The sequence below is a fragment of the Mesocricetus auratus genome, unplaced genomic scaffold, assembly GCF_017639785.1.
Source record: "Mesocricetus auratus isolate SY011 unplaced genomic scaffold, BCM_Maur_2.0 Super-Scaffold_100013, whole genome shotgun sequence".
Lineage (NCBI taxonomy): Eukaryota > Metazoa > Chordata > Mammalia > Rodentia > Cricetidae > Mesocricetus > Mesocricetus auratus.
The window spans coordinates 2,095,092-2,122,282 of record NW_024429196.1 but is presented as its reverse complement, the minus strand read 5'-3'; the positions used below and the strand labels follow the sequence as shown (position 1 = coordinate 2,122,282).

General features: G+C 41.1%; 1 protein-coding gene across 2 annotated transcripts in view; it reads left to right on the top strand.

The window, feature by feature from the left end:
* The window catches only part of Ccny (cyclin Y), a 134,744-nt gene that overhangs the window by 51,669 nt on the left and 55,884 nt on the right, over positions 1 to 27,191 (top strand). For both annotated transcript variants that reach the window (XM_005083449.4, XM_013123078.3), the window contains one exon: positions 20,238 to 20,312. In XM_005083449.4, coding sequence (XP_005083506.1) covers positions 20,238 to 20,312 — 75 coding nt within the window. The remainder of the gene's footprint in view (positions 1 to 20,237; positions 20,313 to 27,191) is intronic.

The window sequence follows — 27,191 nt, the reverse complement described above, 5'->3', positions numbered from 1 at the left end:
CAGTTTGCTTTGTATAACTAAGTAGTATCTTTTGGGGGACTTGAGAGGAAATCTTTTATTCCAACAAGAGCTTTGCTCTACCTTATTACTACTTAGGTAAATGATTAAAAGCAGCAGAATTCTTCCATAGCCACAGCTTGAAATTTGCTTTTTCTAAACTCCAGTAAGGCTACAGTGAGCCAAAGTTCACAAATTTTTCACTCAGTAGAAGCCATATAATAGAACATTAAACAAGAGTCCTTCAGATAGCATCTGGATTGCTCCCTTTTATATGGAAATGAAACAGGCTGGGTATGTTCAGATAATCACCCATATGGGCCTGTAATAAGGGCAGAAAGTCAGAGACTGTCCCTGCTGTCATATTGCTGAGCCACTCCTCCTGTCTGCCAGAAAGGTTGCTTTCCAGCTTCATATGAAAACTGTTCCCAGGTCATCATAAGTACTCTGATGTTCTGTAGTTTTGCACAGTAGCCTAAGGCTCCCAGAATGCTTTCTCTCTCTTTTCTCATTGCTACTTACAGAATCATCTCAGGAGGTATGTGTGACATTAGCAAGTATTTGCTCAGGGTCAGACAACTGTCACATCATGGGTAGTGTAGTGCCTGTCTTTACAGGATTCCAGCTGAGAACTATACAGTATGTATCCTAAAATGTGCCAAGGCAGGCCTGAGAAAGCATACAGCATTCAGGCTCTCATACTCATGTATGCTTTTAGCCTTTGCTGAGAGTCCATTTCCTTTCAGGTGTGAGTTTAGGTGACCTCTAATTCCATTATTTTGTATCTGTATCAGCTAGGGAAATAACAGGACAAAGTGGAAACCGTGCAGTGTGTGGGGTCTCATTCAGTCTCATGTGTTCTTCATCACTGAAGAGGATCTATTAGACTAGCTGTAGAACTGGTGTGCTCGCAGTGGCACCCATGGCGTGTGCAAGAGGCCAGTGTGGTGTTACTGCACAGTGTGCTAACAGTGCTGCACTCCCGACTAGACTGACAAACCCCAAACCTTGGATAGGCCTGAGTTTATTGCATTGGAACTGTGTGAATAACAAAATATATTTTCTATCTCCTAAATTGGTTCAATCTGATTGAAAGGCAGATGCTTAAATTTCTTCATAGTCTTTGATATAGGGATTCCATTCCAAACAAGTAATCCTGGGAATACTCGATATGTTTAAGAGCAGGGATTTCATCATGCCATTTGTAACAACTCCTCTCTAGTAGATTGGTGAATTTATGCTATTGATGCAACTATTGAAGTAGATATAAAGTGTGGTTTTAAGATGAATTGTAAGTACCAATTTGTACAATTGCCTGTCTTAGCCAGTGTTCTATTGCTGTGATGAAAACTCTTACACTTTAGTGAATGGCAGAAGAGATCACAGTTGAATGATCAGGATTTCCCCCATTTGAGTGAGATATCCAATGGACATGTAGGTCTTTAGCCTACAAGAACATTCCTGGGTTGTAGCACACTTCACAATTAGTGGCAGCTTGTGGCTCAGCTTAACGCTCTGAGCTGTGCTGCCAGACAGGTTTTTCTAAAGACGTCCGTTGAAGCCTGAAGATCTTGATTTGGATTGCAGAAGAGAATTGTGGGATGAGTGAGTAAATGAGTATGAAATGAAGTTGAAGTTTGTTATTATTTAGTGATTATTAAAATATTCAATTATGGGCATTAAGAGAAGAGGTGTATGCACCATTGTGTGGGTCTCTCAAGAGTTGCATTTAAGTCTCTTAACAATACTTATGTCTATAATTTTGGTGACTTGAAGTTACATTGTTTAGAGGAATCAGAGATTACTGAAGAATGTTTTGGCTTATGGCAGTTTAAAAAATATTTATGAAGGGTGGGCACACGTTACAGCATGCATATGGAAGTCAGAGAACTGTTTGTGGCTCTCTTAATTCCTTCATTTGAGTTCAGGGACACAACTCAAAATGCCCTTTCCTACCAGACATCTCAAGCACGGACTGCTGTTGTGTAGGGTTTGTTTGTTCGTTAGTTTGAGACAGACTCATGCTGTAGCCTAGACTGACCTCCAACTCATGGTGATCCTCAGCTTTTTGAGTTTGATTACAAGTATTATCCACCATGCCTGATTGGTATATTATTTTTATCATAAGAACTTGTCTTAAATGAGTTTATAAGGTGCTTTATGGGGGTACTTTGAATAGTTTTACAGACTGGTAAGATAAAAACATGGGTCAAAAAAGGTCATTGTTATTCTCTATACATATGCCAAGACATATCACTGCAAACACAGCTCCTCAGAAAAGTGCTGCTACTTTGGCGATGGAAAAGGAGTAAGGGTAAACTTGAAGGTCGCACAGTTTGACCCTCCAAGTGTGGCTCAGTAGCAGGGCCAGCATTCTGGTTTGATTTATCTCTTTCTCAGAATAAGAAGAAAACGAAGTCCTTGCAGGTGAAGTGGTCAGTTGTTTGAAAATAGATCCTTCATGTGTGGATCCTTTCCTTCCCAGGGCCCTCTTAATGCTCCATCTTCCAGTTTAGCTTGGAGGGAAAGAAGTAAGAGCAAGCCAGGAAGTAGCACATGGGATACTGTGGGGATGTCTCGAATTTACCTGCCAGCAGAGTTTAAGAAGATTTAAGGGAAACTGAAAGCATGAGGGAACCTAGCCAAAAAGGAGTCTGCTGGCCATGGAAAGAGTCCAGCTGAGATACAGGCGGCCAGCAAGGCAAGAGACTTCAGTAGTCCAAGTGTGACTGTCACCAGGTGCATCCTTGACCTCGCAACACCAAAACCATGAGCTAAAATAAATGTTCTTTCTTTGTAACAGGAAGACTCAGCAAAGCTCTGCCTGGCTGTAGGAGAGACAGGGCAACTGCCAAAAGTACAGAGGGGAAGACAGTGGAGTGGATCACAAGTGAGGAGACAGGAAAATGGAGAGGGCTGCGTGCAAAATTGTGCAGAGCCTGGTGACAAAATGTAGTTGGGTGCTGTAGTTGGAGGTGAATAAGAGCTGCATATAAAAACTACAAAACTTGTACCTTTAAAAAGCAAGGGGTTTGACCTATTTCCACATGGGAGAGATGGCATTGTCAGTGCAGGAGAGAGGTTAACTTTCAGACTTCCAAGGCTACAAGAAGAGCATGTGTCTGGGAGAGGACTGGCAGGAGTGCTTAAACAACTGGTGCAGTCTCAGTGTGCTTGGAACTTGATGCAGCTAGATTCTTACCCGCTTCTGTACACCTAACCATGTTTCAGGGTTAGTTTTGTGCCCTTGTAGATAACTCTGTACTTCAAAATTTATACTAGTGCTGAACTAGTCACAGGATTGGGACGGGGGCAAAGCAAGTCGCACAGTATTTTGTCCTCCTGTAAGTAACGTGTAATTTAGTGACAATTAAGGTAGTGGTGATCTTGTTACTGAGCTAATTTGTTAGCGTTCTTCAAATTCACATAGACTTCATTGTTTCTGAATAGCATATATTTTTCCAAAAAATCCCCCAAAACTTTATCTTGTCTTCCAGCCACACTGAAGTGTTAATGTACTTAAAAATCTTTTTTTAAATGACAGTTTTTGACCTTCAGTTCCAATCTGTAAAGTAGCCAATGAAAATTATTGTACCATTCAGATCCCTCTCTATCTTTCTACCTGATTTCTTGAGCTCCAGGATGATTCTCTTGTCTTGCCCCCCCCCCTTTGAACCTTTTCTTGCTGTGACAAATACATGAGGAAAAGCAACTTAAGGAGGAAGGGTTTGTTTTGATTCACAGTTTCAGGGGATACTCCATCCTGGCGGGAAAGCGTAGTGGCAGGAACCTGAGGAACTAGTCAAGGCATCCTGGCAGGAAATAGCTGCTGCTCAGCTCACTCTCTTTTTTTACTTAGTTGAAGACTCCGGCCTGTGGAATAGTACACTGGACAAGTGAGGCATGCACAGTCTTCATGGCTCTTAAGCTGTCTGTCCTTCCATCTTATGCTGAAATTGCCCCACAGAGCCCAGCATCACTGCACTGCTGTGGCCCACACTCCAGGTTAGCTCCTGAAAAAGCCAGGGTCACTGTAAAGTTCTTGCTCACTTCTTGAATAGAATTCTAAGGTGAATATAATCTTATGTAGTAAAGATATTCCTAACATGTTGTGTGTTTGAGTCTTGAAAATCTAATACTCAGTCTAATTTTGGCCATTTGGTTGAAACTTTCTAGGGAATAATTACAAATTATGTGTTCTAATTGTAAAATCTTTAATTTGAATTCTTTTAAAAAACTGTAACTTATTGTGAGCACTTTGTTCAATTAAGAATCCCCACTTTAACCATTGCCCATTGCTGAAAGTGAATTATCTGACCAGAGCTGAGAGCTGTACTAGTTAATAGGTATAAACATAAATATTTGGAGGGCAGTTTAGCTACATGTCCATTTGGCAAAACACCAGTTGTAGATTCCTCCAAAGGCCTTTGTCCTCCTTAGCCATAGGCTTTTGACCTATGTTCAAGATGTATACTCACTCCCATGGAACAGACTCAAATCCAGTCAGAAAGTGACTATTCCCAAGCCCCTCCACTGCAACATTCATGCCACTATTATACCAGGGGACATATATTGCTAGTCATTCTCAGTCCTCTCCAATGCAGGATCTATAGTTGAATACGATCATAGGTGACTTTTCTCCCCATTAACAGTCTTCATATTACCTCTGGCATGCTTGCCAGCAGGTCATTTCTGAGAATGAGTTACTACAGAGTGCTTAGCCCAAAAGAAGACTTCTGTGTCATTTCTGCAAAGCCCTGGAATCATCACAGGACAGAATGATGGAGAGGAGTGTGTGTGTGTGTGTGTGGGGGGGGTGTTTGTGGCCATCATGGGTACACAGCAGCTATGACTGCATGGGAATTAGAGAAGAGAGGAAGAAGGATGAGAGACATGAGGGATGGAGGGGGCTAGTTTGGAAGAACATGGTTAGTAGAAATTAGAGGCGGATCGGAGAGTTTAGGGGGGATGTAATTACAGTGATTGCATACAGATACTGTCTTACACATTTTCTAATCAGTTAAATACAGGCTGGAGAGATGGCACGAGATTAAGAGTGTTTGCTCTCAGAGAGAACTCAAGTTAGGGTCCTAGCACCCATATCCTGCAGATCAGAACTTTTTGTACTTTAACTTCAGAGGATCTGATGTTCCCTTCTGTCCTCCATGGGTATCTACACATATGTGTTCACACACACATCAGCCAACCAAATCTTTTTAAAAATTAAGTAAAAAAGTGATGACAACAAAAACAAACCCAGTAGAAAAGGATTCAGAGAACATTTCTGTTATAGGAAGTCTGTCTCCACAATGTATTATCACGATTTATAGAAATTTCTTGGTAGGCTGGCAAGACAGCTCCTCTGGTAAAAACATTTGCTACCAAGTCTGATGTCTTGAGTTGCCTTCCTGGGACCATGACACGTGGAGAGAGGGAACTGCCTCTCAAGTTGTCTTCTGATCTCTACACCTGTCCCGTGGCACAGGTGCTCCCACACATACACTCACATAAAAGAAAGAAATAGAAATGTAATAGTATAATATTTAAAAATTTATTAATGAAAATGTAAACCTCTAAATACTATTTGGTTAGTATCCCTTAGACAGCAAAAATTAATAAAATTGTTACAGTTTTGAAAAACTAGTATGTAAAACCAAACTGTGTGGTGGGACTAGCGGGATTTTTTCTGCTCTTTTCCAACTTTCCATAATATGAATGTATTAGTAAGAGGAAAAGAAAACTGGATTCTCCCATCCTTGACCTTGAACCAAATTCCTGCTGCACAAAAGCCCCAGATCCTCTCTCCAGTCCTCTCTTCCCTCTACCCTACTGTCTGCTTTGTGTACATGAGACAGAGCCAAAAGTAGATACAACTTCTATCTGTCCATTCATCTAACTGTTGTATTCTCTTCAAGGTAGCTGCTGAACACTATAAAGATAATGCTTTACCATGCTCCATTTTTTTGTGTTTTTTGACTTGTGTTCTTATTGCAGAACTCAGTTCAGCCGTGGGCATTTGTAGGATGTAAAAACATCTATAAACAGAGATGTGTGAACTCAGCTTTCATAGTACCCACAGTAGCTTACACCTTGGCACCACTCACAGGGCATTTTCTTTAGAGAGGTACTCAGCCACTGTTACAGATCTTGCCTTTATATATGTGAAACAGACAATCCTGTATACACACCGATTTGTTGTAAATAAGTTTTTAACACCATCCCTGGGAACAAATGCAGTATATTATTATCTATTGTTGAGGAAGGCACCAGTACAGAACAAGAGGTCATATTGTAGTGAGAATGTCCATATAAGAATCTTTTGTGTCAGTATTTTTTAGTGTCTGATCTGTGAGACATGTGTGTTTGAAGATAAACAAATACTGATTTGAGGCTAGAAGAGACTATTAGGTTTGAGTCAGAAGAGCTGAGTTGAAGTCTGGGCTCTATTACTTGCTAACCTTGGAATGGTGTTCCATTTCTTGTTAGCTTCAGTTTCCTAATTCATAAAATGAGAAGAGTAATAGCTTCCTCAGAAGACTATTGGAATGATTAGCAGAGATTTTCTGGAATAATCTCAGAGTGGCTGAGGCACAGTAAATCTTAATACATGGAATTCCCTAAAGCTGTTTACCTTCAGAATTCAGTTTTGTCTCCACCTTTTCCATAATTTTCATACCACTCAGTTAAGGATAACTAAACAGACACATTGTGCTCAAGATTGTGATATTTTTCCTTGAGTGCTTGTAATATTTAAGTGTGCCTTCTTTAAATTTCTCTTAATAAGCAGTCTGATAGAGAATATATATTGATATATCATCTCACTCAGAGAAATGATCTGCTCCTGCCCAGAACTGACCCAAAGGAACTTGAGAGTTCTTTGTCAGAGACCTCCATGTACCATTTAGGAAAAGCACATGCTTGGCTACACTAAAGAAAGAATTTCAAGATGAACCAGTATGATGTCGTGTTGGTGTTTATCACAAATGACAAAGAAAGGGCTAGAGAGATGGTTCAGTAAGTTAAGAGCACCTTTTTGCTCGTGTAGAGGACTCAGGCTTGATTCCTAGCACACACTTCATGACTCACAACTGTCTGAAACTAGTTAAGGGGACCAGGCATATGTGTGGCACACAGCATGCCAGTCGCTTGGTGGTTTTTGTCTGTGGTTTTATCTGATCCTTAATTCATCTGAACTTTGGTAAAATACTGTTAGTTTGAGCGAGACTGCTGTTGTGAGTCCTTTGCATACATTACTACTCATGTCTACAGCCCTGTTAGTCTTCATTTTAGCAGGTGGGCTAAAGGCCTGTTCTAGGTAACTTTCTGTTGCTGTGATAAAATACAGTGACCAAAAGCAACTTGGGGAGAAAAGGGTTTATTTCTTAAAGCTTTCAGTTCATACTCTGTCTCTGAGGGAAAAATCAGGGCAGGAATTCAAGGCAAGAACTGAAGCAGAGGTCATGAAAGAATGCCACTGGCTTGCTCCTCATGACTTACTTAGTTTGCTTACTATTCCTCAGGACTACCTTGCGCAGAGTTGGCACTACCTCCATTGATCTGGGCCCTCACGCATCAATCACTAATCAAGAAAATATCCTAGAGACTTTGCCTGCGGACAGCTGGATGGGAGCATTTTCTCAACTGAGTCTCTTCCCAGATAACTCCAGCTGTGTCCAGTTCTCAAAATCCAAACAAGAAGGATAGTCTTGAACTTGGGTTCCTTCTCCCTTCCTACCTAACAGGCATCTGAGTTTATAAAATGCCTGTTTTTATTTTGAGAGTTTAGAATTTTAGGATTATTTAGTAATTGCCAGTAAGAGACTCTTAAATAACATGCTCTTCATAGATTCAAAAGAATGGAATTCCATTGTGTCTTCTTAAACCAGTTTTGAAAAATGCAAAAACAGTTACTTCCTGTTTCCCATGGAATTTCTTACCCACATTAGAAGAGTTGATAGTGAACTTAGCTGCTGGGGAAGGGCAGGTCCATTCTGAAATCAGCTTAGCCTAGTCTCAGCATCCCCCCTCTCCTATACACTGCTTAAACATTAATTTACTACAGACATTGAGTTTTTCCTGGGGAATGACATCTATATTCCATGTATCCCAGAACTTGTTTGTACATTCATACACAGTCTTGACTTCATCCTTACCTCCAGTCCCCAGGTCAGACTTTCTGGAAAGTTACCTGATCTGTTTCAGCTCTTCAGCTCTGATTGATAGAAGCAATCATGGAGAGAGGGACAGGAGGAAGGAGTCTGTCTGCTTGTCACAAAACCAATGGGGTCTGGATTCATCTGCTCCAGACGTTCCTGCTCACTTTAACTATTGATAATTTACTTGCTTCTTGGACCTCAGGACAAGTGCTAGAATTTCTGCAACACAGGTCACGCTAGTGACAACAGAGCCTTTTAAACACAGAGGTGTTAGAACAATTGAGGAACAGCCATTGTCTCTGGATAGATAGATGTGAAACTTCACACAGCCACAGCACAAATAATGGAGTCTGCAGTAGATTCCAGGAATGCAGACATGTAACCTAGGTCCTATAGTTCCTAGATGTCTTCAATCCTATTCACATTGCCACCTTTTGTGACTAATGCTCTTTAATTATGCCATTAGTGCTTCATCATTGCACAGATCATCCCAGGTGAGACACATGTGGAGTCCATGTGGCAGTGTTATTTTAAGGCTTCTCTTTCCCCACAGATCTGTCTTAACAGTGCTCCTGTGTACTGCTCAGGGTGGATGCTCTTATTCCTGTTGTGTTCGAAAGGTACTGAGGCTTTGGCAATCCATGTGATTTTTTTTTTTCTTCAATAGAGTCCTGCAATTGTGGATGGAGAGATCATTCTGTATACTAGCACTTCTGATCATGCAGGCTCCTTTAAGAAGCTAGAATGGTTCCAGGGAGTCTGTGGTGTTGACAGGTGTCTGGGTTGCTTGTTGTAAATGCAGCCTTGTTTTACAGCATTGTAGAATGAAGCCATTGTAAGCCAGGAACAAGTTGGCTTTTACACTGTTGTTAGTCAAGCTGAAGCAGCCTTCTTTGGAAATACTTTCAATTTTGAAGAGACAGTGACAAGACTGACAAGAGCTTTCCCAGATGTTGGGTATTTGGTATCATAGGGCAACACAGAGTTTCTTCTGTGTGTCTGTCTACACTGAACGCACTTCTTGTTTTCTTAATTTCAATGCTGTTTGAATTTGACCTTAGTGTAGCATTAGACTTCCAGTAAAAACGCCAGAGTGTCTTAGCTTGGCAAGCTGTTTAGCTTTTTCCCCCCTCTAGAATAAATGTGTTTCTCTGGAAAGAAAGCCTTGTGATTTAAGATGGTAATCCTTAAGAGAACACCAAGACAGTACAACAGCATTTCCATTTACAGGTTAGGTAGGGTGAGGAAGTGTTAAAGAGTTGGACCTACTGTTAAGTAGTGATTTAGAAGTTTGGGGAAAGCATATGGAGTACTAAGATATGTGAAGGTCAGGAGGACAGCACCACCTGGGCCTGTATAGATTTATGGATTACTGGACCGGGGCTGGGCTGGTACAGATCTCTAAGACAAACACTTCCTGTGGAAGGTGGCATCAAGCTTTGGTGCAGAAGCTGCATGTCAGCTGGGCTGGCCAGGCTAGGTAATGCTGAGACACCAGAGGCTTTCGACTCCAACATCTATAGTAAAGGTGTTGGAAGGGAGTGGGGGTAGCAAAAAGGAATTCAACAAGCACAGTGTGGAAAGTCAAAGCCCTTTCTTCATAGGTAGACCTAGCTAGTGTGGAAAAACCTGAAGGGTTTAGTGTAGAGCATGACAAATGATACTGTTGGTTGTCTGCTTTTACAACTAAAATTTTATTAGAACAAATCCACACTTGTTCATTTATGGGTTATTCTTTTTCTGAAGCACAGGTTGAAATCTTTCAGTGAAGATTATGTTCCACAAGGCCCCAAATTTGGCCTGACCCTCCATGGAGAAAGGTTGCTGGTCATGAGTAAGCGCATTAGTTTCTAATGTTACAACCCAAAGCAGTGTGGTCATTGTAGGGAAAAGGGTCCAGGCAAAGAAACACACCTTGAGTAGAGCCAGAGAAACATACTTTGGCCCTGCAGCCAAAACCAAAGAAATGCACCCTGACCCTGAAACCAGTGCCGAAGAAACACACTTTGCCAAAAGGCTAAAAGGACCAGAAAAAGACACACACTTTGCCCTGAAATCAGAGCCAAATCTGAGCCTAACCCTATGCAGAAAACCAACCATTCCCTGAGCAGATCTAGCCATCCTAAGCTCAGGGATTGAAATCTAACCAATCCCCACCCTAGAAAACTCCGCCCCCTAAGAAGCCCTATATAAATGGCAATAGTCTGTTGAAGTCTTATAGTAATGTAAGAAAGAAAGTGATAAGTTAAGACACTTTTCAAATACATTGATGGAAATATTAAGTATTTACGTTACAATTCATAACTAGCAGAATTACAGTTGTGAAGTAATAAAAGTAATGAAATAATTTTATGGTTGGAGGTCACTATAATTTGAGGAACTGGTTTTTTGTTTGTTTGTTTGTTTTTTGTTTGTTTTTTGGTTTAACGAGACAGGGTTTCTCTGTATTGTTTTGGAGGCTGTCCGTCCAGCCCGGCCTCGAACTCACAGAGATTCGCCTGCCTCTGCCTCCCGAAAGCTGGGATTAAAGGCATGCGCCACCAGCCACCACCGCCCGGCGTGAGGAACTGTTTTAAAGGGTTGCAGCATTAGGAAAGTTGGGAACCACTGTATTAAAATCTACTAGCTACATGATCCAGATCTGATTTCCTTTTTTTTTTTTTATTTTATCCTCTGTATTTGATATAATATGTGGCACATATTTGGAGTTACAGTACAGGCTTAAAGGAGTAGGTATTGAACTATTGATCTGTGTGCATGCGTGCATAGGCCTGAGTCTGTTGTTGGAGTGCTTTCTTCTATCCCTCTCCTTATTTTTTTTGAGATGGAATCTCTCATTGAACCTGGAATTTCCAGATTAGGCTAGACTAGCTGGCCTATGAATGTCAAACGTTGACCTATCCATGTATCATCAGTACTAGAATGCCACCATCCCTAACCTTTACATAGGCATTAGGGATCTAAATTTAGGTCCTCACACTTGCCCACCTAGCACTTTTATCTACTGAGCCATCCACCCAGACCCATGCCATTACTGATTTTGAGATTTTGATGTCTTTATTGGGTAGTTGGGGGAGCTGAGTGAACAGTGTGAAAGCTCAGGAGAGGTTGATGCTGGCCTGGGCTTTGTAGAGGTTGTTGGCATACTAAGGCTACCAAGAGTCCTGGGTGAGGTCACCAAGCAAACAAGGTTAGGGTAAGAGGACTTGTAGTCTGAGACAAGTCCAAAGAGCTGAGTGAGGAGACAGGAAGCATCCAGATGTGTGTGCGTACAGGAGCAGTGTTTTCCTCTAACTGGGCACAACTGCTTAGGGCAGATTATTTGAGTTCTCAGACACAAGAACTTGTACTCTCTGGAGGTAGCTATGAATGTTTTAGTCAGGTTTAAGGAGACACACTAGATATAGAAAGCATCACACAGGTGTTGAGAGGTGGGTGAAGAGCATAGAGACCAAAACAAATTGTATTTAACCTCTTCTGAGGTTTGCCAGAAAGTTTATGAGAGAGGGTTGAGCATGGGGGTGAATAGGCACCTCAAAAAACTGTTCTAATGACCTGAGCTCTGAATTAGATGAAGAAGTAGGCAGGGACATAACAAGGTAAGATATGGCAGCAGAGTAGTAGGACCCATGCTCTGATGGTCCTTCTCTGAGGTGCTTGCCGCAAGAAGAGTTCAGCTATGGGATGTTTGGGTGAGGGAGTGCTTAATATTTGCATAGACTGTGCCAGTTGTGTGTTACTGACCTAAAAGTATGAAATCACAATTCTCTACTATGCGTTTAAGCCATGCCTTACACTTAATGCAAATAAGTGTTTTCTTATGGAGTAAACATTTGTTTCTTAGTATGAAAGATTATTGATAAAGACTTGGCCACTGCAAATTGAATTGGCACATGTTTATATAAATTATAAAATTACCTTCTGCTTTTTTCCTTTTTGTACAGAAGTGAAGTCAAAGTGGAGCAGGAGAGAAACAAGATTTGATTCAATGTCTGGGTATATATAGGTATTCTGTTTGGCATGGTCTTAGAGCTCAGTGTGTATGTGTTGCAAGCCTCACTCTATTCCTCAGATCAGAATGAATGATTACTTTTGAGTTTTCTTAAAATGACCACTGACCAGTATGGTGTCTTTGAAACCAGAGTATCAGTAGACTAAAACCTGAGCTGAAAGCATGAAGCCAGGGCCCTTTTCAGGGCTCCATTGCTTTGACTTCTCTAGTGTTCACCCTCCTGTGAGGTTGAGCTGTCTGTGGCACTTAGTAGGTAGCTGGAAAAATAAGGGTCCATTGCTTTGGCTCCTCTAGTGTTTACCTTCCTGTGAGGCTGAGCTCTTTATGATACTCAGTAGGTAGTTGGAGAAATAAAATCTCCCCCGTGGGTTAAGGGTAGGAACCACCTCACCTGAAGCTCATGATCCAAAGCTTTAACTAGGTAAACAGACATGGTCCAAAAACTCCTTCTCTCCAGCCAGCCCTTGGTATGGCTTGTGGCAGTGGTATGGGGACTGGTAGCATCCTCTACCCATCTCCTTCATAATTTACTTGAGCTTTACATCATAAGGAGGTATTTAAAGATGCAGTCTTTTCTTTTCTATTCTTTAATAGATTGAATAATAATTTGTGACAACATGATCTTATTTCTATGCATTAAGTTTCTTGTTTCTACATGAATTAAGGTTAGTGTGGTTGTATGATGGAGCTGTAACTCTTGGCCACATGGTGGAATATGTCCTACTTGACATTTGCTGCATTCCTGCTCAGGCCCAGAACAATGGTATAATTCTATAGCTAGTTTACTCTACAGCTGAGACTTTGTTGATCTGTATTTAAAGTTTGATTATTTAATATGCTGCAGAAATGAGAAATGGAGACTTTCCTGCCACTCAAACATTAGGCCACCTTTTCTATTCCTGCTAGGCCAGTGGTAATACTGGTTTGGTGTTTATACACCAAGCATACTTCTGCTTATAGGAAAGAATTGTTCAGAGGCAAATGTAACCTTCAGTTGCTTAATTTTTTTTTTATTTTTTTTTTTTGGTTTTTACGAGACAGGGTTTCTCTGTATTGTTTTGGAGGCTGTAGGTCCAGCCTGGCCTCGAACTCACAGAGATCCGCCTGCCTCTGCCTCCCGAGTGCTGGGATTAAAGGCGTGCGCCACCACCACCTGGCCAGTTGCTTAATTTTTAATGTTCGGTCTAATGCCCTCCCACCTTTGATGTCTTCCAGTTCAGTGGTTCTCAAAACTTCCTAATACTGTGACCCTTCAATATAGTTCCTCATGTTGTGGTGACCCCAATCATATAAGTATTTTCGTTGTTATTTCATAATGATAATTTTGTTACTGTTATGAATTGTAATGTAAACACCTGTGTTTCCCAATGGCCTTAAGCAACCCCTGTTGAAAGGGTCTTTATCCTTGGCATCAGAGAACCCATTCCAGATGATTTTGTCCCAAAGAGTATAGGCATTAAAGGAAGAGCTATTGTCATCAAGCACTGATCCCTCCTGAGTGTAGGTTTGCCAAAAGCTGGATGAACTTAACCTTGAGTGGACTGTGAACACCCCTGAGGCACTGTGACACAAGCAGGGCATGCTACATTAAAATGGACTTCGGCTACATAGAGGGCACCTGATCTTGACAAGAGAATTAGAAAAGAAAAGCAAGTTGTTGTCATTAAAGATACCAGACTAGGTCGGATATTTATAAAGAGATAAAACATATCTTGTCTTGTATCTTTGTGCAGCTTGGACCAGAGCCTAATGTGAGCACACTTGTATGCTTGAATGGAACAAAAATAATTAAAATGGATTTTCTGTGATGTTTGGTTAATTGCCTTATCATTGGTGCTTTTGCATTCTCAGAGATAACTTCCTGTTCCATAGCTGTGACTTGAGTACTCTGCCTTCTCCCATCTCCCTGTGCTTTGATTCTAGAGTCCTTAAAAAAATCTTCAGTGATGATGTCTCTTTTCTTTCCTTTCCTTTTTGTTTTTCGAAACAGGGTTTCTCTGTATTGTTTTGGAGGCTGTCGTGGAATCGGCTCTGTAGACCAGGCTGACCTCGAACTCACAGAGATCCACCTGCCTCTGCCTGTCAAGTGCTAGGATTAAAGGCATGCACCACCAACCTTTCTATCCAGTGTGTCTTTGTCCCTTGGCCTTGATGATTTGGTCATCTGTTGACATGCCTTGCCTCAACATCTTCCATGTGTCCTGTAGTCCTGGATGCTGGAACTCAACCCAGGGAGGCCTTGCTTACAATTCTTTCTAGTGTGCCAGGACATTGCTTATAGCTAGGTTGGAAGACATCTTATTTCATCGCTATATTGAATCCTGTATATTTATTATTTATACAAACTTGAACTTTTAATTTTCATTATTACATTTGTTCTCTCCCTTCCTCCTCCTCCCCTCTCAGTGAGTGTGTGGGGAGGAGGAAAAGAGAGAGACATCTTTATGGAACATGCAGGACCACTGGTACCTTCACTGCCTTCTTTCTGGTGTACGTTTATGAAAAGAATGGGCTTTCTTGGGTTTTCAAATAGAAACTCATGGTTTGTTAGTTATATATCCCTGCTTAGCTACTATACTTGTTGCTGGTATAGTTAGTTGTCTAAAGACTCCTCCCCTCCTCCTGCTATTCCTCTTCTCCACAACATATCCACAGACCATGGCCTTCACTTTATTCCACTATTCCTTCCCAGACTCAGAGAACATCTGCCTAATAGGTGTCCAGACTCTGAGGAGCTCACTTTGGAGATTCCATCATACTCTAGAAATTCATGTGTGCCTCACAGTTTTAACTCCCAGTGACTCATAGAATCACAGTGTAATAAGATGGAGGTTTTTGTTTGTTTGTTTTTCCCTAAACAGTCTTCTTTGTGGAGCTGGTTTGAATGCTTTTGCTGGATTGGTGTTTGAACTGGTTTACCAGCTGTGGAAAAGGAGCCTGTTCTGTCTGGTTCATTTATTAACATAGTTTCACTGAGTTTTTCCCAACTTGATGTCTCCTTTCTCCATAGAATCCTTTGCATCACCATTATGATCTGAAACACACGCATGCACGCTCGCTCACCAAAGTGTTTTATGAGAAGCCCTGGAAACCATAAAACTGGGTAGCTGGGCTGTGTTAAGGCCAGAACCAAGATGAACCCAATTCTGACAGAGGAAGCAGCATTTGGAAATACCAGCCAGGGCTGAGGTACTTGATGCAGTAGGCCTTTTGCTTGCTGTACCTGGTTTGTTGACAGGAGTTGCAGTTGGTCTCTTGACAGTTTCTTCAGGTACAAGGTAAAGGAAAGGAGTCCTTTCAGAAGAGAAGGATGATGAACTGGGGTTGGGGGGTGTCCTTCTGTATGCTGTGAATATGTTTATCTTATTGGTTAATGAATAAAGATGTTTTTTTGTTTTTGTTTTTGATAATGGACAGGCAGGATGTAGCCAGGCAGGAAGTATAGGCAGGGCTGCCTGACTAGGAGAATGCTGGAAAGAGGTGCGAAGAGGGTGAGCCGCCAGAGAGACACCATGTAGCTGCCAAGAAGAAAGGGCATCACCAGTAAGCTAAGATCATGTGGAGATACACAGATTAAGAGAAGTGGATTAATAATTAAGAGAGAGCTAGCCAATAAGAAGCCTGAGCCATCAGGCAAACAGTTTATAATTAATATAAGCCTCTGTGAGTTTATTTGAGACTAAACAGCTTCGGGACCAAGGGGGACAGAAGCTTCTGTTCACATTTTTGCCCCACCCCCACTTTCTTCTCTTCCCCAAATGGAGTCACATCTGAGGTACAGTGTAGGTTATGGGCTCCATATATCAGGTACCCCCTGTGGCCAATTACTTAGTCCAGGGTCACCGTTAGGGAAGGATTAGGCAGGTCTTCCCACCTCAACTTCAATTAATGTCATCAAAATAATCCCTGACAGGTCCGGTCTCCTGGGGGATTGTATATTTTCTTGACAAGCCATTAAGCAGGCAACCTTATCTATTACAGCTTTAAATACACTAATTTCTGATCTTCTCAGCCATGTGTGAGTAGCCCACTTCAGAGAGGAGGAAAATGAGATGTATACCAGTGTCAGTTTGCCCCTGGACACTGAGTTCGCAGAGATGAATTTCGATCTAGGTATTTTATACAAAATACAGTATTTCTGCTCTACTTTTTTGGGCTTCTCTGGGGGAAACCACCGATTCTCCAGGATAATCTACTTTCAACTTCCTGAATATGGATTATATTCATTGAAGCTTTTGTTTCCACATGATATTTTACTGCTGTAGCTTGGAGGGTGGTTGCTAGCACCTGTTTTAGCAAATGAATGAATGAATGAATGAATAAATAAATAAATAAATAAATAAATAAATAAATAAGGAAGCCATGTACATTCACTATTTACTAGTTTTTCTTCTATCATTGAAACTGAGGCAGGCTACTGTCTAAACAAGTGGTTAACTGTCTCACGGCTGTGGTCCCTCGTTAAAGGCTCCCCACTGGTGATGGCCATATGGTAGCTACCAGGAGTGTGTTCTGTCTCTCCTGATTGGTACTTCACCCTCCTACAAAGCCACCTAGATTTGATCATGAGAGTTCTCCCTGATTGCTCTGTTAGTACTAATCTCCTTTAACTGCTGGACTAGGTTGAGTTTTCAGCTACCTATACCTTATATGAGTTTTAAATCTCAACTCAAGAAGGGATTTTTAACTTTTTGGGTGTGTGTGTATTGTTTTTTTTTTTTTTTAAGAGGGATGACACAGATTGTCTACAAACATGGCACCTACCTTTACATTGTGAACACTTGGCAACTACTTCACACTAATCAGTGTCATAGTACACTGTTTCTTGCATTCAGTATTGAATTTTAGTATGGTATGTTTTATATGTAGGGACCAATACTGTGGGATAGGACTCAAGAAAATGTGAACTTGTGTAAATGCTCTATAGAAATAAAGTCAAGTACCAAAACTTGGTAAGATGTGCTCTGACATGTCTGCCTGTTGAAGAGTGCTACCTTACTAGCAGTTTGGTACACTCTGTTCAGAAGCAGAGGAAGATTTCCTCTTTGAATCTACATCTTAAAATGTACATTTTGTGGAGTTCTGTGTGTTTGGCGTTTAGGCATAAACTCCAGGCCTTCTGGGGCAGCCAGGGTTTAAGGCTAATGATTTAGCAAAGGCCATGGAGGAAGCTCTGTATTCAGGAATCCTATCTAGAGAGTAGAGTTCTAGTCCAGGCTCATCATTATCCATGCCTCATCCTCATTCCCTTTGCTGTAATTGTCACATCATGTCCTACCTTAGTTAGCCTTTAAGTCTCCTTTTAACACTTCATGACTTGCAACTTCTTCACTGAACCAGGTACAGGTGATTCCTGGCTACTTACCTGTCACACAGTAAGCATTATGGCCAGACCTAGAATTATGATGTGTCTTGAAAGGTGACATGTAACAGTTTTTCCCTTTATCACCCTTGGTTTTCCCCTTTCATAGGAATGTTCTGAAACAAAATTCCTGAAGTAGAAACAGAGTTCCAGTCTGCTCTTGGGACTCTGGGGAAAGCAGAAGAAGGACAATACATAGGGCCAGCTGCTTGTGGTGATTGTGTGTCCTTGGAGTACCCCTGAGCTCATTATGTTTGTTGAAAGTTCCTTCTGCACACCTACCTTGCTGGTGAGGAGACTAGTTTCAGTGGTTGCAGGTCAGTGCCACATTGAGGAGAGCCTCTGCATCTCCTAAGAACTAGCAATGCTGCAGAGCAGCCTCCTTTGGGGGACAAGGTCTAGATCAGTTCCCACAGGCTACTGTAAAATAAAAATCTAAGATTATGTTTATAAAGTGTGCTTATTCCAGGTAGCAAAAATTGCTCGTTTGCATTATGTAGAGGAAACCAAATAATCCTATACATTGGGTGTTTTCTATGCCTATGTATATTCTCCAATGTACCATACTGCTTCCTGACTGGTGACACAACTGTGTCTGTTTCTGTGACAATAAGATACTCTTGATGGATTTTAATGTTGGGTAGACATATGCATTGTCTGGGTTGACTGAAACTTAGCGTGCATGTACTCTTCTTGGAAGTTCTTTCAATCTGTGGTGACCCTATTCTTATTACTAAGGCAAAGAATCCTGACTTCTGGGTTGTCAGCCTTGACCTCAAGGAGTCTGATAGATGAGTCTGAATAGATGAGGTTTTGACAGTGTCCAGAGCAACTCTTTGTGTGACACCTGTCAGCAAGTACCACATACACCTTCTGTTCTAGTTGACACCTTTCTGTGGTCACTGTGTGTGAAGCTTTCTGGAAATTACTTGTGGTTAAGAAAGCATATTTGTTGTCATCTTTGCTATGTCGAAGTCTTCAAATTGTTACCACCATCCCCCCCCCTTTTTTTTAAATAGCAAGATCCTAACTTGAATGGGAAACCTCACAGACTATCTTGCATCTGGGCTCTATTTAGTTCAAGTTGAAGCAAGAGATGTGTTTTCCTTTCCTGTTGTCTTTCCATCGAGCCTCCCTTCAAGACCTTTACTTGTGAAAATTCAGTGTACTGAAGCAGAAGTTAGAGTACCTGAAAGTCTATATTTAAGTGTCAGTAATTTCCTTTCTTTTACTTGTTTTCATTGTCTGTGTGGTATGTGTATGTGTGAGCACAGTCGTATATGCAGGTGTGCATGTGCATGGGTGTATTGTCTGGGCAGGTGCAAATGTGTGTGCATGCACAAGGTGCCCTGTTGTTACACCTTGTTCTTGGAGACAGAATGTTTTAGTCAGACCTGTAGTTCCCTGATAATCCCTGTCTCCTCCTCTGGAGACTGAAATTACAGCTGAGTCACCATGCCTACTCAGCATTTAGGTGGGTTTTGAGGGTTCAAACTATAGCCCTCTTGATTGCCAAGCAAGCACTTTAACTACAGAGACATCTACCTCTTCAGACTTTGCTTCTTTAATCAAATTTGGTGAGCAATTAGAAACTGTTCATGTGTAAGAACTCACCTCCCATTCATGTTTGCCCCCAACATGTCAGCTCCTGTGTGAATAAGCATTTAGTGTTGTCTCCATCATCTTTTTGACCATCCTGTTTTTCAGCTAGTGGCATGAGGCTCTTTAGCTCATTGACTGTTAAAGCTAAAGACAGACACTGTTTTTATTGGTGTTGATTGGGTTCTTGGAAGTTTTGTTGGAATAATTTAATCACAAATTGTTTATGTCTGGTAATGTAAAGTGGAGCTGAATACCATTCAGGCTTTTCAGAAATTTTTATCTTCTCTTTCCTGCCTGAATTTAATTCTCCTGCTTGTATTACCCACCCCCTACCGCCTCTGGAGTCAGTCTGTTCTTTTGTTGTTATTTACCTTACACTGGGGAAGTTCTTTAGTGGAATACTAAGTTGTTGAGCTGAAAAGAGAAGCCCCTGGTCCTTGGAAAATGGGACTGCAAATCCCCAGAGGAATGGGGAGGCAGAAGAGGAACTGGAGCAAGAGGCTTGTAGTTTCTGTCACATCTAAAGAGCCTCATGCCACTAGCTGAAAGTAATGGTTACCCCCCTCTTTGTGTGTGTGTGTGTGTGTGTGTGTGTGTGTGTGTACACACGTACACACGTGCATGTGTGCTCGAGCAATCTTGTGGTTACTATATGTTAACCTAATTTTTCTTAAAGTATAGAAGTAGACCTGCCATGCCCATATCTGCACCCCACATGACCCATATACAGTTTGTCTTTCAAACACTTCCTTTCAGGATAATGGTGGCAGGAGCACATGTCCTGTCATAGGTATAGAGTTTACACAGAATTGTGTGTAATAGTTTGCCCCACACTTTGATGGCTTCTCTTGGTGCAGAGCAGACTTTTCAAAGGATGGTGGAGTTGCAGGTTGCTAGATCTACTGTGGAGCATTACCCTCCCTGCCCCTCACCTCGTGTCTTCAACAGCAGTGTTCTTCATGGAACCAAAAGGATATACTAACGTAGAAACTGGCTCCCACAGTCATTGAATGTACTAGCAATTTAAGATTGAGAAGTTGAAAACTAATCATGGTTCTACCTAGTTATCGACTTGTTATTTATTTAACTTCTCTTTCTTTCTTTAAAGATCTGAATATGGAATTCAATCCTTCAGACCATCCTCGGGCCAGCACAATATTCCTAAGCAAATCTCAGACAGACGGTAGGTTACTAATTCATTTGCTTTTTAAAATGTGGTTAGCCTAAATGTGGATACTGTTGGGATTTCAGTTTTCAATATATGGTAGAATTCCCTTCAGTGACCATGAAGTACTGTCTGTAATGGTGATTTCCTTTTGTTTATTCTTTGGTAATGAGTACATTTTTAGAATTTCTCATTTGAAACAATTGTCTTCATTTTGCTTGTTAGCTGAGTTACCTCTGCGTGTATTCTATCGAAGGAGTTAATTGAGTCAGTAAATTCTCCTTTGGTCCTAAAGTTTAAGACAAGATATTTATGTAAGTTCTCAAAGATCACATGTGTTCACTAGTCATACAATAAGTAAAACAAAACAGTTGAAAGCCAATTAACTTGTCACTCAAGAGCTCAATTGAACCTACACATAAGCTGCAGATATATTTATATATTTGTCAATCTATTTATTTATTTATTGAAGCCAAACTTTGAGTAACTAGTTCATTTTAAAGATGTTAGAACCCTTGCAGTCTATCCCAGCTGTGTGTAGGATTTCTCCTATGGCATGGCATTATCTCTTCTTAACCCCTGGTTTACCTGTTCTCTGGCCAGTGGCTTCAAAGGAGAGGGACGGTAAATACAAACCCAGTTTTCATAAATGGTCCTGGACACTTGTAGAGTAAGGCATACTGACAAGGGGAGCAGGGTGTGTCTGGCAGTGGAAGTCCTGCAGATTCTACCCTTTAGTCACACAGATTGGCTGCTCTAATTTAGATACTAAGGAGACTACGAAGAAGACAAACATGTCTGTATTCATGTATACAAATTGAAAATGCCTCTGTAGTGCTTGAGTGCTTGGTGCCAGCTTTGGCAGGGTACAGTGTTGATGCAATATGGATGGTTTTTAAGCAGGCCACTTCAAGTCTTTGGCACTGGTTAGGAGAAAAAAAAAAGGTGTCCAAGAGTAAGAAAAGAAAAATCAGTAAGCACCAAATACTTGAAAAGGAAGCCTTGAATACATTAGGTTAAAAAAAATCCACCCAAAACTTTTCCTGTGATGAAGGGAAGCTGCTGAGAGGTGTAGGATATTACAAGCAAAAGAAAGTGAGGATAGAGGTAGGTCTTTGGTGAAAATGAGAATAAAAACTCTTTTTCCCCAAGCACTGGAGAACAGTGAGGTGAAAAATAGTATGAAGCCACCTGGCACCAAATAGGGTTCTTCCTGTTGAGCTCAGCTGTCTTCCAAACAGTCCCCTGGGATTGTCAGAGCCTCTGGGTAGGGGGACACACCTTGATTGTGCAGGCAAAAGGAAATGACCTAACAGAGAAAGGATTATTCCAGAAATAGGTAAAGGTCAATCTCCTGTCTTCCTTTTTTTTAGAATTTCAGATCTTTGCATATTGTTTCAGTTTCTCCTAACTCCTAGAGCTTTCCACTCCACATGCAGACATAATTAAGTTTCATATTACGAACAAAAGGAAGTTCCCTCTTCCAGCAAGTGTTCTTTTCTGCTCTTTCCATTGGCTGCCTGGGCTTGGGATTCAGGGGAGCATTTCATTCCTTTGGCCCTTAATGTCACAACTTCTTCCTTTCTTAAGACAGAGCCATTTCCAGTCCTGTGTAATGAACAGTAGGTGTATCATTGATTTTATAAAGTAGGGTTTATACACTTGACAATCTCGGCAACTTTAATGATTTAGTTTTGAGTGAAGTGATGGTAAGGGAATTGGTTATTTACTTTATGAACTGATTTCAACAACTTGGTACATCAAACTTATGGGTTACCGTTGTTGCCTATTCATAAATGCTCCCTTAGGACACACTTGCCCCACATGCTGACAAGCTGTGTTAACCGGTTCCCTCCTTAGTTCTGTGTCATTTTTCTGCTGAACTTTTCCCTTGGAGCCTATCTCTTGGGATTTCTCTGAGACTGAGAGAGTGTAGTCCTGATGGGAGCCTTTGTTGGGTCAGGGCTCTCCTCATACCTCTAGAGCAGTGGTTGGTTCTCAACCTGGGAGTCAAGACCCCTTTGTGGGTGACATATCAGATATTTGAATTATGATTTATAATAGTAGCAAAGTTGTAGTTAGGGAGTAGGCATGAAATAATTTTATGTTTGGGGGTCACTAAAACATGAGGATCTGTAATAAAGGATGGAAACATAAGGGATGTTAAGAACCACTATGCACAGGGTCAGTAGATTATGCAGCCTGTATTCAAATTGGCTGCCTGGCTTCAGCCCTCAGTCATGTCACTTTAGCTCTCTGAACATCTGAGCTGTTGAACTTTACTCTCTTGTAGCCCTGAGTTATTGTGACAAAATACAATTTTTCTAATTTGTTTATTCCTTAGCAACTATATATATATAAACACACATATATATATATTTATACACACACACATCCATCCATCCATCCATCCATACATACATACATACATACATACACGCACACAGGGTACCTAAGTTGTATTCCCACCATACACCTTTTTTTTTTTTTTTGAGATCTTTGTCATATTATTTAGGCTGGTCTCTAAACTTTGGGCTCAGGTGATTCTTCCTCCTTGCCTACTAAGTAGCTGGAATTATAGACAAAAGCTACTGGTTCTCCTTTTTTGTCATCTTTAATTAAAACTCTTAAAAGTTTTGTTGGCATCTAGTAGTATGCATCCTTTTGGGTGGCAGCATGATACTTGCCTATATGCTATGTACTGGTTATCTTAGGAGCTGTAAGTTGCTAGACATCATCTTAGTTACCTTTTAGTTTTTGTTTTTGTTTTTTTGGTCCTAAGATCCTCTCTTCTATCTTTAATTGTGCAATACAATAGTACTAACCACAATCATTTACTCATCTGTATAGCAGAACAACAGGCTTGATTTCCTAGCCAGCTCTTTGTACAATGATTGACCTCTCTCAGCCCCATCTCCCATGCTACCAGTCCTATAGCTACTGTTATATGCCCTACTTCTGTCCATGAGCAGCCTTTTGAGGTCCTATTTCAAGAGGTCACCTGTGTTTGTCTTTCTGTGATGACTTTTTTACTTCACTTTGGATCTCAGATCATTCAGAGTGAACTTTTGGGTTGGGTTTTTGAGACAAGGTCTCCTTTTTTTGTATCCCATATTGGCCTGGGCGGAACTCAACTGTCCTTCTGCCCCAGTGTCAGGAGGATCTGAGATTACAGGTATGTGCCACCTAGTCAAAAGCTGTACTATATAGATAAAAGACTATTTATCCTCTATATTACTTGTTGCTTAAGAAGAGATATCTATGTCTGCCTCAGTTTGCTCTTTCTAAGTATGCTGCTAAAGGGTGTAGGAAGCTTACAAAGAACAGAGAAGAAAAGGATGAAAACATGAGCCCTACTTCATCCTTAGTAACCATGCCACTATTTCTCCCTCATCCTCTAGCTATATTTAAAGGGATATAGCCATTCTTTAGAGCAGTGGTTCCCCACCTGTGGGCTGCAGCCAGTTGGGGGAAGTATACCAACTCTTTCACAAGGGTCGCATATCATATATCCTGTTTATCAAATATTTACATTACAATTCATAACATAGCAAAATTAGAGTTATGAAGTAGCAACAATAATAATTTTATGGTTGGAGTCACTACAAACTGAGGAACTGTAGTAAAGGGTCACAGTATTAGGAAGGTTGAGAACCACTGTGTTAAAGGCAGGAGGACATAGGAAATTTTTGCCCACATAGTAAATTTGCAGTTCTCTCTTCCCACTCTGAATTCATTGCAACAGAGCTGCCCTCAGGCCAGCTTTTTGTCTGCAATTATCTCTTGAGCTGTAGGGAGGAAGGGGTATATATGGGGTAGAGGGGAGGTAGAGTTTTTTTTGTCCCAGCCAGGTCTGTGAGGGGAGGTCTTTAGGTGCTGCGGTCTGCTTTTCTCTTAAACATTGCTTTGTTTTGAACACCTGGACCTTTCACTCTGTTTGCAAATTCCAAAGTCAGATGCAATCAGTTATAACCACAGTGAGTTTTTCTTACTCTGCTTTTACCATAGCCTAATGCTTCCCCAGGTACAGTGTTAGGAACTTCCATGGAAGCACAGACACAGAACACAGAAGGATGATTGCCATTGCAGCCCCATCCTACTGTTGGTAGATGTCCCTTTGGTCTGTTGGTCAGAAGTAGTAAGTTATTTTTCATCTCTGAACACATTCAGCTCCTCCTCTATTAAAGTTAACCTATCCTCTCAGTGTGTTTCATAGCTTAGTAGCCTACCTTACATTAAATATGCATTTGATCACCTATTCTTTGACATCCAGGAAACTACTTAAATGATTGCTATGGAATAGACATCATGTAAGAAAAGCTAGAAGCCTGGCATAGTGGCACATGCCTTTAATCCCAGCACTCAGGAGGTGGAAGCAGATAGATCTCTGTGAGTTCATGGCTAGCCTTGTCTATATGTAAGCTCCAGGATAGCTAGAGCTACATAGTGAGACTCTTGTCTTGAGGGGGAAAAAAAAAGCAGATAGAAATCTTAGGAGGATTTCCTGAAGTTACCAGTAACTGGAAGCTTTCTAGCTGTGTTTTTTGTTTGTTTTTTTTTTTCTTTCCTGTGTACGTGCGTGTGCACACGTGGCAGATATCCTTGGGGACCAGAGATATTGGATCTTCCTGGAGCTGGAGTTGTAGGCAGTTGTATTCTATGCCCCACAATGGGGCTAAGAACCTGATTCATGTTGTCTAGAAGAACAGCAAGTGTTTGTAACTACTGAACTCTCTCTCCAGTCCCTGGATATGTTTCCCATCTTTCAAGTGAAGTTACTAACTCTATTAAGACTGTAAGAAAGATAAGAAGGATACATAGACTGCCAGAACTCCAAGCATGATACCCAGCATAGCACCACAGTCTAAATAAACTGAAGCCCAGCAGCTCTTTTACATTGAGTTTCTTCTTTGGCTAGGGCTCTGCCATCCTCTCAATTGGTCTTGGTTTTAGAGTCATACTGTCCAGAACATAGTGTCTTAAGAGGACGGGGCTGGGCTTCAGCTAAGAGTGGGAGGGTAGTATCTTGGCTTAACTGTTCCTTCCATCTTTCTACCTCTGTTTTTTCTTACTACAAATAGGTTTGTCTTGGACCATCCATTTAAGAGTTACTTCTGAACACCTTGGAGACAAACAATAGGTCAGGTCTGTAAGATGGCTGCAGTGCTCTGCAATAATGTACCCAACCAATATTGATTTTTCCCTTGAGGCATCAAAATAGTGCCACATCTCCATCATATGCAGAATGCTGTTTTAGTGACTTAACTAGCTCAGATGTTTCATAGAGTGTCTGAGGTCATGGGCATCCTAATGCAGTGCAATTGAACATGTAAGCTTACAAAAGCAGTGGAGAGACTGGGCATGGTGATACTTGCCTGTTATCCCTGCACTCAAGGGACTGAGGCAGGAGGATTGTGAACCAGGGTCAGCATAATGAGACCCTGTTTGAAAAAATAAAATCGTGGAGAAAATTTCCTAAAAATGGAATCAAGTAGATAATACATAATACATACGACAAAGTACATTTGTATTTTAAAAATGAAAATGCTGATATCAGTAAAAAAAATGGATATGTTCCTGTTGGTATGTTTATATGTAAGTGCATGTATATCTGCATTCATGGAAAAAAACACCCATTTTCAAAAGTATACTTATTTGTAATAAACACAGGAAAGAGACTTAAAAACATACACAAATATTTTGTTGGGATTGTTGTGGTATGGTTTTTCTTTCCCAAACTTTAGTTTTTATTGGTGCCATTTTTAACTTCTTCCATGTAGTGTTTAAAATTTTCCAAATTTTCTATATAAATGTGTCTTTTATTATGAGTTATGGCCTCTGATTATAGTTAGTTGACATTTCTGTGCTTCTGAAGAAATCCTCTGGCCCATTCCCTGTGGAAACATTTATACTGTGTCCTGCTGATCGCATACTCTCTGTCCTGCAGTTGGCACCTCTTACCTGTGAAACTGTCCTTCTTACCCCTTGGATCCTGATGTGCACACCTTTGAAATTGTCCTGCTTGCCCCTTGTCTCCTGATTGTACACACCTATGAAATTGTCTTGTTTTTCCCTGTCCCCTCCTGCTCATTTGTATTTCCTCTTGAATGTACAGAAAGTCCAGCCCTCCTGATCTAGGTTTAGAAATACATGAAGATCTGCTTCCAGTCCAGGCTCCCTTCCTCCAGCCTTGGGAATGACCTCACCAGGATGCCTTGCCCAGGGCTGGGAAATGTGGGCTGACATCCTCCTTCAGTACACTTTGTATCCTGGTCATTGTGTTCTTGACCCTTGTCAGCTTCCTAGCTCAATAAGGAGGAAGTTTGGTGTGCGCGCCAAACTGGGACTCACTAGGGTATTTTGATGTAGGTCTTGTTGGTTGTTCCTCTCTCTCTCTCTCTCTCTCTCTCTCTCTCTCTCTCTCTCTCTCTCTCTCTCTCTCTCTCTCTCTCTCTCTCTCTCTCTCTCTCTCCCTCCCTCCCTCCCTCTCCCCCTCCCCCCTCTCTCTCTCCCTGCCTCTTCCTCTCCCTCCCTCTCCCCTCCCCCTCTTGTCTGTCTCTCTTGTCCTGTGTCTACCTACCTCTGCCTCCTTCCTCAAGTGCTAAGATTAAAAGCATGTAGTACCATTCCCAGCAAATAGTAGCTATATTTTCCCTTAAGTAAAACATTGACTCTTCTTTGTGTGCTAATCTCAAATTTATTCTATGAAAAAGTAACCAGAACTTTTAATTAAGTTATTTAAAGCCTGATCTATGCCACCCTCAGAGAAACAAAACTTTCATTTTGAGCTAGATATGTTGTTGTTTCTGTTTTGTTTTGTTTTGTTTTGTTTTGTATTTGAGACAGGGTCTTTCTCTGTAGCCCCAGCTGTCCTAAAACTTGCTATGTAGACCAGGC